This window comes from Delphinapterus leucas, chromosome 9 (assembly GCF_059928025.1).
Source record: "Delphinapterus leucas isolate spDelLeu-1000000601 "Yukka" chromosome 9, BTC_Dleu_Yukka2, whole genome shotgun sequence".
NCBI classification, from domain to species: Eukaryota; Metazoa; Chordata; class Mammalia; order Artiodactyla; family Monodontidae; genus Delphinapterus; species Delphinapterus leucas.
In genome coordinates, this window is record NC_143137.1 from 78,024,126 (window position 1) to 78,042,107 (window position 17,982).

Below are 17,982 nucleotides of genomic sequence, written 5' to 3' on the forward strand. Positions count from 1 at the left end.
ATCCTAAATTTATTAGATTCAGTGTGACTGACCACTCCTTTCCTCTCTGGGGTAGCGAGGAGGACTGTAGAGCATCAGGTCAAATGTTTCTTCAGGCTGAATGAACAATTATATGAACGGACACTAAAAGGGAGATACAAAGAATTCTTTTCAGAACAAGCATTTATTTCAAATAGGAGCAGGGATGGTGGGATCTTCAGCCTTGCCCTCACATGGAGGGGCATGTGGCTGTAGGTGAGGGGATTCATTGCTGCTGTATTTTGCCACGAAGAGAAAACTGGTTTTATGAAGCCCACTTAACCATTCTGGGCCTCACTGAATTGGTAACAGAGGAGTCAAACAGGTTTATTGAGAAGATCTCCCTTTAGCTCTAATTGCCGTATACCGTATTTCTGTTCTTCCCAAAGGTTAGAGACTACCTGCTCCAAAGAACAGAGCAATGGCATGGAGTAAATAGTTGAATGACAGTTTGTTACTAGATACGTTGTCCGTTTTAACAAAGTTCAATGTAAGGTTCTAATGCCCTAGAGCTCCAGGGTAGGAAGGCGATCAGAGACCATTTAGTTTCTCTACCCACTGTATTAGCGAGAATCGTGTTATTTGGCTTTTGCTAATGGAGACACAGAGAGGAAGTCCTTTCTATTTTACTATTAAAAATATTTAACAGTCTACTACTTTAAGTACTGTTGTCCTTTGTCACAAGTATATTCTTGGAACTTCCCTGGTGGTCCAGTGGTTAAGACTCGGTGCTCCCAATGCACGGAATTACCCCAGGGCATGGGTTTGATCCCTGGTCGGGGAACTAAGGTCCTGCATCCCACATGCCACAAGGTGTGGCCTAAATAAATAAATAACTAGATAAATAAAGTCTCCAGCCACTGGGAAAAAAAATGTATATTCTCATTTTTGTTGTGGATGAGCATTTTCTCTCCACTAGGCTGTGAGGTCCATGAGAGTGGAACTCGTTATCATTCGTTGGAGCATGTGCACAGTACCTGGCGATCTTAGATGAGTCAGTTGTTTGCTTTCAAAAATCTAGTTTTATGAGGGTAGAGACTTACTTTGTTGTGTTAGAAATGAGAAATTATTCTAAATATGTTATTAACTGTATGTGGGAGACATACAATTTACCTGTGACTTCTGGTAAGATATCAGGGGATGTTGATGAACCCTGGACATACTCTTCAGCAATGCACATATACGTACAAATATAGGAAAATACCATGCTGTTTATAGGAGTTTTGAACCTCAGAACCATCCCGTTGCTCTGCCGTGGTTTGTTTGTTTATTTATTTATTTATTTATTGAGGTACATGGGCCTCTCACTGTTGTGGCCTCTCCCGTTGCGGAGCACAGGCTCCGGACGTGCAGACTCAGCCGCTCCGCGGCATGTAGGATCTTCCCGGACCGGGCCACGAACCCGTGTCCCCTGCATCGGCAGGTGGACTCTCAACCACTCCACCACCAGGGAAGCTCTGCCGTGGTTTATTCATCATGGATTATGAACACCTGGTCTGTGTCGTCATTCAATTAAAATCCATCATGTGCATGATTTCCATAATTAAACTAGTGGAGTAAACGAGGAACCATAACTCTGCTGCGTTTATTTCAGAAATAATCAGCTGTAGATTTTTCAAGAATGTACTGAGAACAAGAGTGGGAATTTGAGGGCCTGGGTGATTGAGTGAGATTACAAACTGAGAATAAGGTGATAGGACAATGAATTGCTAAAAGAACGGGTAGAAGGAGTGATTATGGTAGTTTCGGTCAAAGGTTTAGGTAGATAGAACAAAGAATGCATTTAGGACCTAGAAGTCTGAGGAAAGGTGGGGCTGGCTAAGTAAGTACAGAGCAGGCCCTATCTGAATGGCATTTGTGAAGCCATTCACCCCACCACCAAAAGGGGATAAAAAACAAGACGGAGTTTCTGTTCAAAAGGATTATAAACTGTGGACAACCTTAAAAATCACGTGCCTGAGACTTGCCAGTTTAAGAAAAGAAAAAATAAAGCTTTGAAATATATTGCCAAATTATTAGTCTTTAACTTGCATGAGTTTGCAGCCTGCACAGCTAGCATCCATATCTGGTTCCTGAAACCCTTGGAGTGTATCAGCTTTAGGTGTTAAGATTCAGACTCGGGATTTAACTTTTTTTTTCTAGGCTTTTGTTGATGATCCCGTGGAAACAAAAATGACTTTGCTTGGTTTGGCAGAAATGCAAGAAAGACAAACTGTTTGGGGAAGAGGGAACCTGTTCCAATCCCTGTCCCAAGGTCTTTTCAAAATGTGTGCATCAGCCTGTCATATGTAATGCCTAAGTCTTGTTATTTAGTTTGGCTACAAAGCATCTGGGAAGCATGCTTTAATCGTTCTGATGCTAACATTGTTACAAGGCAATGTTAAATCATTTTGAAGTGATAGTGCTTCAGGTTAGTCACTATTTTTGCAGCTGTTTTTCCTTGTCAAATTTGTTTGAAACTAAAACCAATAGAATTAATTATGGTAAAAGAAAATAAAGCAAATGATGACCTCAACTTTATTTTTCTCACTGTTTGCACAGAGACGCAAGATTCTTAAATGTCGTCCTCTTCCCGTTAGCACTGCCATGATTCAGGGACTCACCACGTTTCAGAAACTTCTGGGGAGCCTCTCTGCCCCCATCTTTCCTGATTCTCATCCATCCTGAACACTGCAGCCAGACTTATTTTTGTAATACTCAGCTATAGTCTCTGTCACTTTTCCTGCACAAAATACTTTAGTGGCTTTCAGTTACCTACATAATACCGGACCTCCGCAGCCTGCCATCTTATGCCCTAATTACCTGGAGGCATCCTCACTTCTCACTGCCCCTGCCTCTTCTCTCTGTTCCAGCATACTGAACTACTGCAATTCCCCAAATTTATTAAAGTGCTTGATTTGTCTCAGACTCTGAGATACGTGCTGGGGTTTCCAAGATAAGTAAGGCCTGGTCTTGGCCCTGAAGGAACTCATACCCCATAGTAGGAGATAGCATTAAACATGCAGTACGTAAGTATAATATACGATGGTGTGTACCCTTGTACATTCTAGCACTCTTCTGCTTGGAATAAACTTTTCTTTATGTTTTTCCTGTAAAAATTCTGTCTGTCCTTCAAGACTGTTCACAAGTATCACCTCCTTTTGTAAGGCGATGCACAATTAATTACTTGAAAGATTTGTTAACATTTTGTATACACTTGTATTATAATTTATTGTGCTTATGTTGTATTGTCTATGCATATGTTGTACTGTCTGTGCATATCTATTTGCACAGGGATCTGTGAGCTCCTTGATGGTAGGACTCAGCCATTCCACGACCTTAAGCAGCATGTTCAATACTTAACACGTACTAGAAGCTTATAAATATTTGTGGACAGAGTAGCTTTTTAATGTTATTCAAATATTATTTAAAAAAACATAGAGCTGTTCTAATCTTCATAAGTCAGATTTAATGGAAGATGAGATAATACTCTTTAATAGAACTCATTTGGCCCAAACCGGAGTTTAATATTCAAAGTAACAGTTAATGTTTTTTGAACTTTTCCTATTTTCAAGGCATTGTTCTAAGAACTTTATATAAATTACCTCCTTTAATCATCATGAGAATTACTTTATAGATGAGAAAACCAAGGCACAGAGAGTTTAAATTTGTTGTCCTCGATCACACAGCCAGAGTTGCAAAACTAGGATATGATGCAGCTGATCTGGGCCTAAAGCTCACACTCTTGCTTATTAGGCTTAGCCATGTTTCATTTTGTAATTAACATTGCAATGCATAGTTCAAAATAGTTGACTATAATCTATGGACACTTGAAATAGTATGGATTTATAACCTAAAACCTACTTTCCTCTATTAGTTGGGTCAAGATATCCTCTTGGAAATCCCTTTACATACTTCCATTTTGCCCATTTCATTCTTAGTTAAACAAGGCGAAATCCCATGGAAGATACAGAATTGCCTGATTGAATAAAGGTTTGTGTGAAATGTTTTCACTTTTTAAGGCTTTAGATCGTATCTGTCTTGTCTGTTCTCTTGGTTCCATTCTTTTCCCTTCTGTTCTACTTTGCAATCAATATGGAATATTTACTGGATATCAGCCCTGCAAAAATAGGCTTATTACTACATTTGAAGATGCTAAAATATATTATCCCATTGTGTCTTTGGTCTGAAAAACGCTTAATGTTTTATTTAACTTTAGTAGAAAAATAATTCGTGTAGAGTTAAGACTTCGATCCAGGGTGCACAAAGCATGATTCATAAATATTAATAAGACATTTATGTTTGGTAAAGCCACACTCACTTGAGAATTCAAATAGTATCGTGTCTTCTTCAGCATATGACCTTTTAGTTTGTCAAAACTAAGACAAAAAATCTATCTCAGTGACTAAAAGAAGTAACATTTAATCATTGTAAATTAGAAAAGTAGAGTGACAGGAATTCTCAAAAACATCAAATAGTAATAAAGCCCACAGTTGATGGATAGAATATATAGGCTTTAAATTTAAGGGACTCAGATATCCATTTTACAGAGATTGAAAACTGCCATTACACATTTTGGAAGCATCTTGATGCCTGTTTCTAAGACATCGTCTCTTTTTACTTTTCTCATTAATTGATAATGAATTGCTTGAACATAATGATTTAGTTTTAAAGTCCAGTAACATAATGGACTTTAATAAAAGTGATGAGTGATATTATTATCTTATTGGTATTTAATAGTCTAGGGTTGTAGAAAATGTGAGGGTATGTTTTGTACTTGGGGTGAAACATATTGAAAAGATTTGGGCTCCTGTAAACTCAGACCTAAATTTATTTATTTATTTTGTTTGGTTTTATTTTTGGTTTTTGGTTTTTTTGGTCATGCCACATGGCTTGCGGGATCTTAGTTCCTTGACCAGAGATTGAACCTGTGCCCTCAGCAGTGGGAGCGTGGAGTCCTAACCACTAACCCTCAGACCTAAATTTAAATAGGAATCTGTTCGTATCACAATTATAACCGAAACAAAGAATTAGGCCCGGTAACAAACCAAAGATAAATGGAGACTGGGATTGAGGTTATATTATCAGCTTTGCCACCATAATTTTGTGACTTTAGGGCATGTGGCTTCATCTTGATGGAATTAAACACCTCCATTTATGACATCATGAATTTGCATTAATTGATTTTTAAGGTCCCTTCTTGCTTTATAATTCTGATTCCATCACTGGTTCAGGATCACATCTCCTTCAGAATCCATTGCTTCTTTGTTTACGTCTTGCTGTATATGTGAAATAGGCATCGTGTAATCTTCCAGACATGGGGTCAATCTGAACACTATCAAAAGTAGAAGGGGAAAAAAAATGCCTGAGATTTATCACACACTTAGTTTGCTGCTTACTTTGCATACATTGATAATTTGATCAGTTTGCAAATCTTACTGTAGTTGGTAGATGCTTTAATTTATAACTTAAGAAGGCAGGGACTTCCCTGGTGGCGCAGTGGTTAAGACTCCGCCTGCCAATGCAGGAGGCACAGGTTCGAACCCTGGTCCGGGAAGATCCCACGTTCCGTGGGGCAACTAAGCCCGTGTACCACGACTACCTGGACACCGCAATGAAGAGTAGCCCCCGCTCACCTGCCGCAACTAGAGAAAGCCCATGTGCAGCAATGAAGACCCAATGCAGCCAAAAATAGATAAATAGATTTACTTTAAAATAGGTATTTAAAAAAAAGGTAAAACAGCGTTGTGAGAAATTTTGCATTTATTGCTTTTGTGTTAACATGTTTTATATTCATTTTTGATAATAAGATAAACATGTCAATAAAATACAAATATAAGTTCTATCTCTTGCTAAATGAGTATGTGCTAAAAACTGTATATTGTTTTCATATATCTAAATTGGAGCTTTCATGCTGTGTATATGCATTTACAAAGTGGAACAGTGTGTGTATGGAGGCAAATAAAGATTTTGCTTATTCAGAATTTTTTCTTTGTTTTTATCCTTCTTTTACTTCCCCGTAGACTTGCTGCTTTCAAATAGCTGTATTCCCTTTTTGGGCTCATCAGAAGGACTGGATTTCCAAACCACTTTGTTAGATGAGGAGAGGGGCAGGCTGCTGCTGGGAGCCAAGGACCACATCTTCCTGCTCAGTCTGGTTGACATAAACAAAAATTTTAAGAAGGTCAGTTTATTTCTATATAGTTTACTGAATGCATTTATTTTCATCTATGCCCTTTTCCTTCGCTTTTGTTTTGTTTTAAGTGATTCAGTGTCAAATGCAGTAGGTCATTTACATGTCAAAAAAGAACATGTTAAAAGAACTTATTGCCTCTGATACATGTTTTTGGATTTTTATGGATTTAAGTACAAGAGTGAGTGTAATACTAAAACCTTTGAAAATCTGAATGAAAGGCATGAAAAGTTAGTAATGGATACTACTTTACATAACAGAAATGCAAAGTTTTGGATTTAAAAGCTGGAAAATGAGTTATTCATGAAATATTAACATTTATATCTATAGCAATTGTAAAATTAAATTTTTATTAATTTTCAATGAATAAGCATACTTAACGATAGTGTGGCTCTGGTAGCATTTTAGCACCACACTGTTTTCTCCACACTCTCTTTTTATATCTGAGCAAGTTTCTTCTATGGCTTAGTCACATTCAGGTAGGGAAGATGAATAATGCCTCACTTGTGGGCTCATTAAGAACAATCTTAGCACTTAAAAGAAATATATACTAGTTATTCAAAACCCAAAAAGCAATTGCTGTTGTATCCTACATTTTCAACTAGCACTGTGATACCCAAAGAAAAGACTGTCACACTGTTTTATCAATTATTGTTAGCCAGTAATTTAGTAAATATCAATATCTATGCAAACAAAAATGGATACCAAGACTAGAAGAGTTGAATGACTGATGAGAAGACATAATATATGACCTATTCTGCATCTATGAGGTATCTTTGATTGTTTTTCTTTCTCTTCTTTGCCAGAAGAAATACTGCTGCAAAAGAAATATAAGGAGCCATTTCAAGATTTCAGGTCAATAGTTCCCAACACTGAGTTTTTAGAGACTTCTTCCTATTCAGAGTTATGTGTAGGTCATTCTTGGACTTTGAAGCTTCATACGGCTTTCACTTACAATGACCACTTTAACTTAACCCTCTAATTTTGAGTTAGTAAAATAAATATCAGTTGTTCAGTTATTTGAATTATATCAGCACTCAGGGCTTCAGTCTACATAGGCAAAATATTTGTCACCATATGTGTTACTATCACTTAATGAACACATGCATTAGAAACAATGTTTTTGCTCTTCTAATCACTTAATTTTTAAATAGTACTTCCACACATTTTTGAGGTCCACCAAAGGAAAAGGAATAATGTTTTATGAATGCTCAGGTATGATAAAGAAATAATCTTTGAATGCAAATGTATGTGCATGCATTCCATGTAATCTGTGTTTCTAGAAGAAGAATGAGGGCTAAAATATTTCCAATAGTTGTTCTTGACTTGTGTTATTCCAAACACACAAACTCATAAGGTTATCTTATTTGTTTTGGAATTATTCCGCAGCCTAGATATTGTTTACAGTAAGGTGGAATAAACGGCTGATTATGTGCTAGAATTTGAAAAACTTGTCCTTTCATTCTGCTATTACAGCTCCATTCCATTCTTTTTTTTTTAAACATCGTTATTGGAGTATAATTGCTTTACAATGGTGTGTTAGTTTCTGCCTTATAACAAAGTGAATCAGTTATACCTATACATATGTTCCCATGTCTCTTCCCTCTTGTGTCTCCCGCCCTCCCACCCTCCCTATCCGACCCCTCTAGGTGGTCACAAAGCACCCAGCTGATCTCCCTGTGCTATGCAGCTGCTTCCCACTATCTATTTTATGTTTGGTAGTGTATATATGTCCATGCCACTCTCTGACTTTGTCACAGCTTACCCTTCCCCTTCCCCATATCCTCAAGTCCATTCTCTAGTAGGTCTGTGTCTTTATTCCCGTCTTGCCCCTAGGTTCTTCATAAACTTTTTTTTTTTCTTAGATTCCATAAATATGTGTTAGCATACGGTATTTGTTTTTCTCTTTCTGACTTACTTCACTCTGTATGACGGACTCTAGGTCCATCCACCTCACTACAAGTAACTCAATTTTGTTTCTTTTTATGGCTGAGTAATATTCCATTGTATATATGTGCCACATCTTCTTTATCCATTCATCTGTCGATGGACACTTAGGTTGCTTCCATGTCCTGGCTATTGTAAATAGAGCTGCAATGAACATTGTGGTACATGACTCTTTTTGAATTATGGTTTTCTCAGGGTATATGCCCAGTACTGGGATTGCTGGGTCGTATGGTAATTTGTTCAGTTTTTTAAGGAACCACCATACTGTTCTCCATAGTGGCTGTATCAATTTACATTCCCACCAACAGTGGAAGAGGGTTCCCTTTTCTCCATACCCTCTCCAGCATTTACGGTTTGTAGATTTTTTGATGATGGCTATTCTGACTGGTGTGAGATGATATCTCATTGTAGTTTTGATTTGCATTTCTCTAATGATTAATGATGTTGAGCATTCTTTCATGTGTTTGTTGGCAATCTGTATATCTGCTTTGGAGAAAAGTCTATTTAGATCTTCTGCCTATTTTTGGATTGGGTTGTTTTTTTTTTTTTTGATATTGAGCTGCATGAGCTGCCTGTAAATTTTGGAGATAAATCCTTGGTCAGTTGCTTCATTTGCAAATATTTTCTCCCATTCTGACGGTTGTCTTTTGGTCTTGTTTATGGTTTCCTTTGCTGTGCAAAAGCTTTGAAGTTTCATTAGGTCCCATTTGTTTATTTTTGATTTTATTTCCATTTCTCAAGGACATGGGTCAAAAAGGATCTTGCTGTGATTTATGTCATAGAATGTTCTGCCTATGTCTTCCTCTAAGAGTTTGATAGTGTCTGGCCTTACATTTAGGTCTTTAATCCATTTTGAGTTCACTTTTGTGTATGGTGTTAGGGAGTGTTCTAATTTCAATCTTTTACATGTAGCTGCCCAGTTTTCCCAGCACCACTTATTGAAGAGGCTGTCTTTTCTCCACTGAATATCCTTGCCTCCTTCATCAAAGATAAGGTGACCATATGTGCGTAGGTTTATCTCTGGGCTTTCTATCCTGTTCCATTGATCTATATTTCTGTTTTTGTGCAGTACCATACTGTCTTGATTACTGTAGCTTTGTAGTATAGTCTGAAGTCGGGGAGCCTGATTCCTCCAGCTCCGTTTTTCGTTCTCAAGATTGCTTTGGCTATTCGGAGTCTTCTGTGTTTCCATACAAATTATGAAATTTTTTGTTCTAGTTCTGTGAAAATTGCCATTGGTAGTTTGGTAGGGATTGCATTGAATCTGTAGATTGCTTTGGGTAGTAGAGTCATTTTCACAATATTGATTCTTCCAATCCAAGAACATGGTATATCTCTCCATCTATTTGTATCATCTTTAATTTCTTTCATCAGTGTCTTATAATTTTCTGCATACAGGTGTTTTGTCTCCTTCATTAGGTTTGTTCCTAGATATTTTATTCTTTGTGTTGCAATTGTAAATGGGAGTGTTTTCTTAATTACACTTTCAGATTTTTCATCATTAGTGTATAGGAACGCCAGAGAGTTCTGTGCATTAATTTTGTATCCTGCTACTTTACCAAATTCATTGATTAGCTCTGGTAGTTTTCTGGTAGCATCTTTAGGATTCTCTATGTACAGTAACATGTCATCTGCAAACAGTGACAGCTTTACTTCTTCTTTTCCGATTTGGATTCCTTTTATTTCTGTTTCTTCTCTGATTCGTGTGGCTAAAATTTCCAAAACAATGTTGAGTAATAGTGGTGAGAGTGGGCAACCTTGTCTTTTTCCTGACCTTAGTGGAAAGGGTTTCAGTTTTTCACCATTGAGAACGATGTTGGCTGTGGGTTTGTCATATATGGCCTTTATCATGTTGAGGAAAGTTCCCTCTATGCTTACTTTCTGGAGGGTTTTTATCATAAATGGGTGTTGAATTTTGTTGAAAGCTTTCTCTGCATCGATTGAGATGATCGTATATAGTTTTTCTCCTTCAATTTGTTAATATGGTGTATCACATTGATTGATTGGCGTATACTGAAGAATCCTTGCATTCCTGGGATAAACCCCACTTGATCATGGTGTATGATCCTTTAATGTGCTGTTGGATTCTGTTTGCTAGTATTTTGTTGAGGAGTTTTGAATCTATGTTCATCAGTGATATTGGCCTGTAGTTTTCTTTCTTTGTGACATCTTTGTCTGGTTTTGGTATCAGGGTGATGGTGGCCTCGTAGAATGAGTTTGGGAGTGTTCCTCCCTCTGCTATATTTTGGAAGAGTTTGAGAAGAGTGGGTATTATCTCTTCTCTAAATGTTTGATAGAATTCGCCTGTGAAGCCATCTGATCCTGGGCTTTTGTTTGTTGCAAGATTTTTAATCACAGTTTCAATTTCAGTGCTTGTGATTGGTCTGTTCATATTTTCTATTTCTTCCTGATTCAGCCTTGGCAGGTTGTGCATTTCTAAGAATTTGTCCATTTCTTCCAGGTTGTCCATTTTATTGGCATAGAGTTGCTTGTAGTAATCTCTCATGATCCTTTGTATTTCTGCAGTGTCAGTTGTTACTTCTGCTTTTTCATTTCTAATTCTATTGATTTGAGTCTTCTGCCTTTTTTTCTTGTTGAGTCTGGCTAATGGTTTATCAATTTTGTTTATCTTCTCAAAGAACCAGCTTTTAGATTTATTGATCTTTGCTGTCGTTTCCTTTATTTCTTTTTCATTTATTTCTGATCTGATCTTTATGATTTCTTTCCTTCTGCTAACTTTGGGGATTTTTGTTCTTCTTTCTCTAATTGCTTTAGGTGTAAGGTTAGGTTGTTTGAGATGTTTCTTGTTTCTTAAGGTAGGATTGTATTGCTATAAACGTCCCTCTTAAAAGTGCTTTTGCTGCATCCCATAAGTTGTGGGTTGTCGTGTTTTCATTGTCATTTGTTTCTAGGTATTTTTTGATTTCCTCTTTGATTTCTTCAGTGATCTCTTGGTTATTCAGTAGTATATTGTTTAGCCTCCATGTGTTTGTATTTTTTACAGATTTTATCCTGTAATCGAAATCTACTCTCATAGCCTTGTGGTCAGAAAAGATACTTGATATGATTTCAATTTTCTTAAATTTACCAAGGCTTGATTTGTGACCCAAGATATGATCTACCCTGGAGAATGTTCCATGAGCCCTTGAGAAGAATGTGTATTCTGTTGTTTTTGGATGGAATGTCCTGTAAATATCAATTAAGTACATCTTCTTTAATGTATCATTTAAAGCTTGTGTTTCCTTATTTATTTTCATTTTGGATGATCTGTCCATTGGTGAAAGTGGGGTGTTAAAGTCCTCTACTATGAATGTGTTACTGTCGATTTCCCCTTTTATGGCTGTTAGTATTTGCCTTATGTATTGAGGTGTTCCTATGTTGGGTGCATAAATATTTACAAGTGTTATATTTTCTCCTTGGATCGATCTCTTGATCATTATGCAGTGTCCTTCTTTGTCTCTTCTGATATTCTTTATTTTAAAGTCTATTTTGTCTGATATGAGAATTGCTACTCCATCTTTCTTTTGATTTCCATTTGCATGGAATATCTTTTTCCATCCCCTCACTTGCAGTCTGTATGTATCCCTAGGTCTGAAGTGCGTCTCGTTTAGACAGCATATATATGGGTCTTGTTTTTGTATCCATTCAGCCAGTCTATGTCTTTTGGTTGGAGCATTTAATACATTTACATTTAAGGTAAGTATCAGTATATATGTTCCTATTCCCATTTTCTTCATTGTTTTGGGTTTGTTATCATAGGTCTTTTCCTTCTCTTGTGTTTCCGGCCTAGAGAAGTTCCTTTAGCATTTGTTGTAAAGCTGGTTTGGTGGTGCTGAATTCTCTTAGCTTTTGCTTGTCTGTAAAGGTTTTAATTTCTCCATCAAATCTGAATGAGATCCTTGCTGGGTAGAGTAATCTTGGTTGTAGGTTTTTCTCCTTCATCACTTTAAATATGTCCTGCCACTCCCTCTGGCTTGCAGAGTTTCTGCTGAAAGATCAGCTGTTAACCTTATGGGGATTCTCTTGTGTGTTATTTGTTGTTTTTCCCTTGCTGCTTTTAATATGCTTTCTTTGTATTTAATTTTTGACAGTTTGATTAATATGTGTCTTGGCGTGTTTGTCCTTGGATGTATCCCGTATGGGACTCTCTGTGCTTCCTGGATTTGATTAACTATTTCCTTTCACATATTAGGGAAGTTTTCAACTATAATCGCTTCACTCTTTTCTCAGTCCCTTTCTTTTTCTCTTCTTCTTCTGGGACCCCTATAATTTGAATGTTCGTGCATTTAATGTTGTCCCAGAGGTCTCTGAGACTGTCCTCAGTTCTTTTCATTCTTTTTTCTTTATTCTGCTCTGCAGCAGTTATTTCCACTATTTTATCTTCCAGGTCACTTATCCGTTCTTCTGCCTCAGTTATTCTGCTATTGTTTCCTTCTAGAGAATTTTTCATTTCATTTATTGTGTTGTTCATCATTGTTTGTTTGCTCTTTAGTTCTTTTAGATCCTTGTTAAACGTTTCTTATATTTTCTCTATTCTATTTCCAAGATTTGGGATCATCTTTACCATCATTATTCTGAATTCTTTTTCAGGTAGACTGCCTATTTCCTCTTCATTTGTTAGGTGTGGTGGGTTTTCACCTTGCTCCTTCATCTGCTGTGTGTTTATCTGTCTTCTCATTTTGCTTAACTTACTGTGTTTGGGGTTTCCTTTTCACAGGCTGCATGTTCGTAGTTCCCGTTGTTTTTGGTATCTGTCCCCAGTGGCTAAGGTTGGTTCATCGGGTTTTGTAGGCTTCCTGGTGGAGGGGACTAGTGCCTGTGTTCTGGTGGCTGAGGCTGGATCTTGTCTTTCTGGTGGGCAGGTCAATGTCTGGTGGCGTGTTTTGTGGTGTCTGTGGACTTATTATGATTTTAGGCAGCCTCTCTGCTAATGGGTGGGGTTGTGTTCCTGTCTTGCTAATTGTTTGGCATAGGGTGTCCAGCACTGTAGCTTGCTGGTCGTTGAGTGAAGCTGGGTCTTGGCGTTGAGATGGAGATCTCTGGGAGATTTTCACCCTTTGGTATTACGTGGAGCTGGGAAGTCTCTTGTGGACCAGTGTCCTGAAGTTGGCTCTCCCACCTCAGAGGCACAGCACTGACTCCTGGATGGAGCACTAAGAGCCTTTCAACCACACGACTCAGAATAAAAGGGAGAAAATCTAGGACAGACAGAACCCTAGGACAAATGGTAAAAGCAAAGCTATACAGACAAAATCACACACAGAAGCATACACATACACACTCACAAAAAGAGAAAAAGGGGGAAAAATATATATCTTTGCTCCCAAAGTCCACCTCCTCAATTTGGGATGATTCGTTGTCTATTCATGTATTCCACAGATGCAGGGTACATCAAGTTGATTGTGGAGCTTTAATCCGCTGCTTCTGAGGCTGCTGGGAGAAATTTTCCTTTCTCTTCTTTGTTCGCACAGCTCCCGGCGTTCAGCTTTGTATTTGGCCCTGCCTCTGCGTGTAGGTCGCCTGAGGGCATCTGTTCTTTGCTCAAACGGGGTTAAAGGAGCCACTGATTCGGGGGCTCTGGCTCACTCAGGCCGGGGGGAGGGAGGGGCACTGAGTGCGGGGCGAGCCTGCGGCGGCAGAGGCTGTTGTGACGTTGCACCAGCTTGAGGCGCGCCGTGCGTTCTCCCGGGGACGTTGTCCCTGGATCCCGGGACCCTGGCAGTGGCAGGCTGCACAGGCTCTCGGGAGGGGAGGTGTGGATAGTGACCTGTGCTTGCTCACAGGCTTCTTGGTGGCAGCAGCAGCAGCCTTAGCGTCTCATGCCCGTCTCTGGGGTCCGCGCTGATAGCCGCGGCTCGCGCCCGTCTGTGGAGCTCCTTTTAGCGGCGCTCTTAATCCCCTCTCCTTGCGCATCAGGAAACAAAGAGGCAAGAAAAAGTCTCTTACCTCTTCGGCAGGTCCAGACTTTTTCCCGGACTCCGTCCCGGCTAGCCGTGGCGCACTAACCGCTTCAGGCTGTGTTCACGCCGACAACTCCAGTCCTCTCCCTGTGCTCCGACCGAAGCCCGAGCCTCAGCCCCCAGCCCCGCACGCCCCGGCCGGTGAGCAGACAAGCCTGTCCGGCTGGTGAGTGCCGGTCGGCACTGATTGTCTGTGCGGGAATCTCTCCACTTTGCCCCCTGCACCCCTGTTGCTGTGCTCTCCTCCGCAGTGCTGAAGCTTCCCCCTCCGCCACCCGCAGTCTCCGCCCGCGAAGGGCCTTCCTAGTGTGTGGAAACCTTTCCTCCTTCACAGCTCCCTCCCACTGGCACAGGTCCCGTCCCTATTTTTTTGTCTCTGTTTATTCTTTTTTCTTTTGCCCTACCCAGGTACGTGGGGAGTTTCTTGCCTTTTGGGAGGTCTGAGGTCTTCTGCCAGCGTTCAGTAGGTGTTCTTTAGGAGTTGTTCCACGTGTAGATGTATTTCTGGTGTATCTGTGGGGAGGAAGGTGATCTCTGCGTGTTACTCTTCTGGCATCTTGAAGGTCCTCCCCATTTATTCTTAAGGGTATATTTTTTCCTTAGGAATTTTTTTTTAAGTACTCATGCTCCTAGTATAGCCTATAGATGGTATCAACTAATATCTAAATCATCAGTAAATATCTTAGTAGGGGATGAGTCTTTTTATGAAAGAGTCCAAAGAAAGTCCTATTCAACTTTGCAGTTTTGCTTTAAAAGACACTACATAGCTAACAAAGCATTTTTCCAAATATGTCTCAGTCTTAGAAAATAGCAAAAATCAATTCATACTTTTAAGGAGATTTGTTCTTGTGCTGTTCTCTGCCTTCAGGGATTGGAAGAAAAAGTCCATTTATCTGAACTGAGTGTATTAGATCATTGCTTAAAATAAATTCTGATAGCTAACTTCCTTCTGTGGCTATTTTAAGCAAATCTCTCTTTGGCCACATTCCATGCTTGAAATGTGCTAATATTTAATAAAATAAATGTTTGTGAAATATTGCTTTCCCATATGATGTTATTGAAATAAATGGTCATTTGAACACATTATAAAATTAGGGTCTGTACTAGAGATTTTCTGCCTAACTGATTTTTCTTTATCTTTGTAAAATGAACCATTCATAAAGGGATTACGCATGTAAAGGTAAGAATTTATGTTTATGTAGGTATCCACCTTTAAAATTGATATAAATCATACCAGTGCTAAAAGGTACTTACTCCACAGTAGCAAGTAAGTGTCAAGATGTAGTAGTTTAGCAGTGTTTAGACCTACGTGGTTTGCGTTGGCTCAGTGCCCCTCCGCAAAAATCCAGACTGCTCTGTGGAAGAAACCACACATGTTGGGACTCTGGGGCTGAAGGATGTCCGTTGTATTCTTTAGAGTTAAAGCAATCTACAACACATAATTGAGTTATGAGTGACTGGTTGGGAAGTTTTTCCTCTGGGAAATTAAAAAAAAATTCTATAGAGGGTATTTGAAGTATCAAATTTAGGATATATGTTTATTTGAAGGGCCTGTTGAAAAATAGCCATTGCTATTTCATATTTGTCACAAGCCTTTAAAGTGGAATCACCAGAAGTAATAGCAAAATCGTTTACAAAAGTATTTTCATAATAAATATTTAATAATATCCTTGTTATTATCTTTACTCTGTTCAGACTAGATTTTGAGTCTTCTGCAATGAATGGGGCAGGTATATGATCGGTAAACTTTGATGAGTAAATGGCTGTAGAGGGAGAAAGTCAAAATTAGACCTTTCAGGGCATTCCTTCCATCTAGAAAGTAAAAATTAAGTAGACTGAATTTTTTTTTTTAACTCTCTGAGATTTTGATGAGAGATAATATTCTGATCTTTTTTAAAAAAATTATTTCTACAGGGACTTAATAGACCTAAGGGCAAGTATAAGCATCACCAGGGATGTGATGCCTCAGTTTTTAAGTAGGCTTTTTCTAGAGTTGCTCCCTAAGGCCTCTCTTTAGTTTAGGTACCCTGTGGATTCCTCTCTGGGACAGGTGTGGGACAGATAATGCACATTGATTCAACATGCTATTCCCGCAACACTAGATCAAAATGGAGTAATCAGATGCAGACATAAGTGATGCCATTCCAAGGACAAAGGTGTGGAACTGTATTTAACCACTCCCAACAGTTTTGTTGTAGGTTGAGTTCCCCCAGAGGCCACCTATGATATGAAGATTAGCTTATAGGCTATTGGTAAGGGAGTGTTCTTGGGATCAACACTTGTGAGGGCATCACTAAGGAAGTAGCATTAGACAAGGGGAGAACCAAGCTGTGATGCAGTCCCAACAAAAGCCTCAGCCGATAGGCCATGCTGAGAAGGTGGCAAGCCCTTCAATATTTTTCTCTAGTATAAATGATAATACCATTATTCATCTGGGTTTATCTTGTGAAAGAGAATCTCCTTTTTCTCCCCATCTCATCCATTCACCATGACCGTCGTATTATCTCTTAGAAAACAAAAATCTGATCATATTTCTTCCCTGTTTACACGCTTCTGGGAGTTCTTGATTTCCAAGGAACTTGAATAAACTTCAAGGCCCTTGCCACCCATTTCTGCTCTGTTTCCAGTATTGACTTCTAAGGCCCTTCCTACCCATTTCTGCTCTGTTTCCAGTCTCATTTTTATCCACTCTTCCTCGTTCCCTCACTAGTACTTTACTTTCTGCTTTCCTCTTTCTCTCTTTCCTTTACTGTAACTGCCATGTTATAAAATGAATAGCTTTCAAGTTTTGTGCTTTTGCTACAACTTTGTGAAATTGACATTCACTTTCTTGCTCATCTCACTCTTTGTTTTTGAAGGCACTTACCTAATACTGCTTTTACCTCAGGAGACATAACTCTTCTTTGTGTTTACTAGAGCATTTTATATATTTATACCAGTGTCAGATGTCCTATCTGATAGAACTATTGTTATCCATTTGTGTAAATATATGACCCTCTTAATTATATACTCCTTGAATAGAGGAACTGTTTTTTCTGCACTTCTGATTCTCCTTTAGTACATAGTACAGTATCTTACACATAAAGGATACTAAATAATGTTCATTTTGTTTTTTGAGTTGGTAATTTTGTTATCTTTTCCTCTCTTGAGTGTGAGACCAATATACTACTCTTTAATCAATTAGTGTGCTGTCAGCTTAAAAGACAGCTTACTTGGGCTGGTAAAAAATAAGGAAATTTGTTATATTATAGAATAAGAATAATGTACAGAGTTTGAGTGGCTATGTAAATGGTAATATCATCTACTTAACAATGTTGTGAATAATCCAGTTCTTTCTGTCTCTTCTGTCTGCCATTGTTGGTGTTGGCATTATCCTTAGGTTGGTAGCAAAGTGGCTATAACAGTTTCATGAGTCACATTCAGACAAGGAAATGTAAAGGAATAAAAGACCATTACTCACTATGTCTCATCCTTAGGAGCAAGGAAACCTTTTTTTTTTTTTTTTTTCTTGCGGTACGCGGGCCTTTCACTGTTGTGGCCTCTCCCGTTGCAGAGCACAGGGTCTGGACACTCAGGCTCAGCGGCCATGGCTCATGGGCCCAGCCGCTCCACGGCATGTGGGATCTTCCCGGACTGGGGCACGAACCCATGTCCCCTGCATCGGCAGGCGGACTCTCAACCACTGCGCCACCAGGGAGGCCCACCAAGGAAACCTTTTAAAGATCTCTCCCTCACATCTCATTGGCCAGGAACATGTCAATTCCAATTCGTAAGCTTACTTGAAAGAGTGGTGGGGAAACTATGATTTGCTTATATGAATCAACTGCTTTAGGTGGAAGAAGTGTTCAGGAATCAATCACGTTGATCACTACCCTTAAAGAGAGG

At 38.9% G+C, this 17,982-nt stretch overlaps 1 protein-coding gene across 1 annotated transcript in view; it reads left to right on the forward strand.

The window, feature by feature from the left end:
- The window catches only part of SEMA3D (semaphorin 3D), a 139,064-nt gene that overhangs the window by 21,075 nt on the left and 100,007 nt on the right, over nucleotides 1–17,982 (forward strand). The window contains exon 2 of the mRNA XM_022562636.2: nucleotides 6,021–6,181. Within this exon, the coding sequence (XP_022418344.2) occupies nucleotides 6,021–6,181 (161 nt within the window). The remainder of the gene's footprint in view (nucleotides 1–6,020; nucleotides 6,182–17,982) is intronic.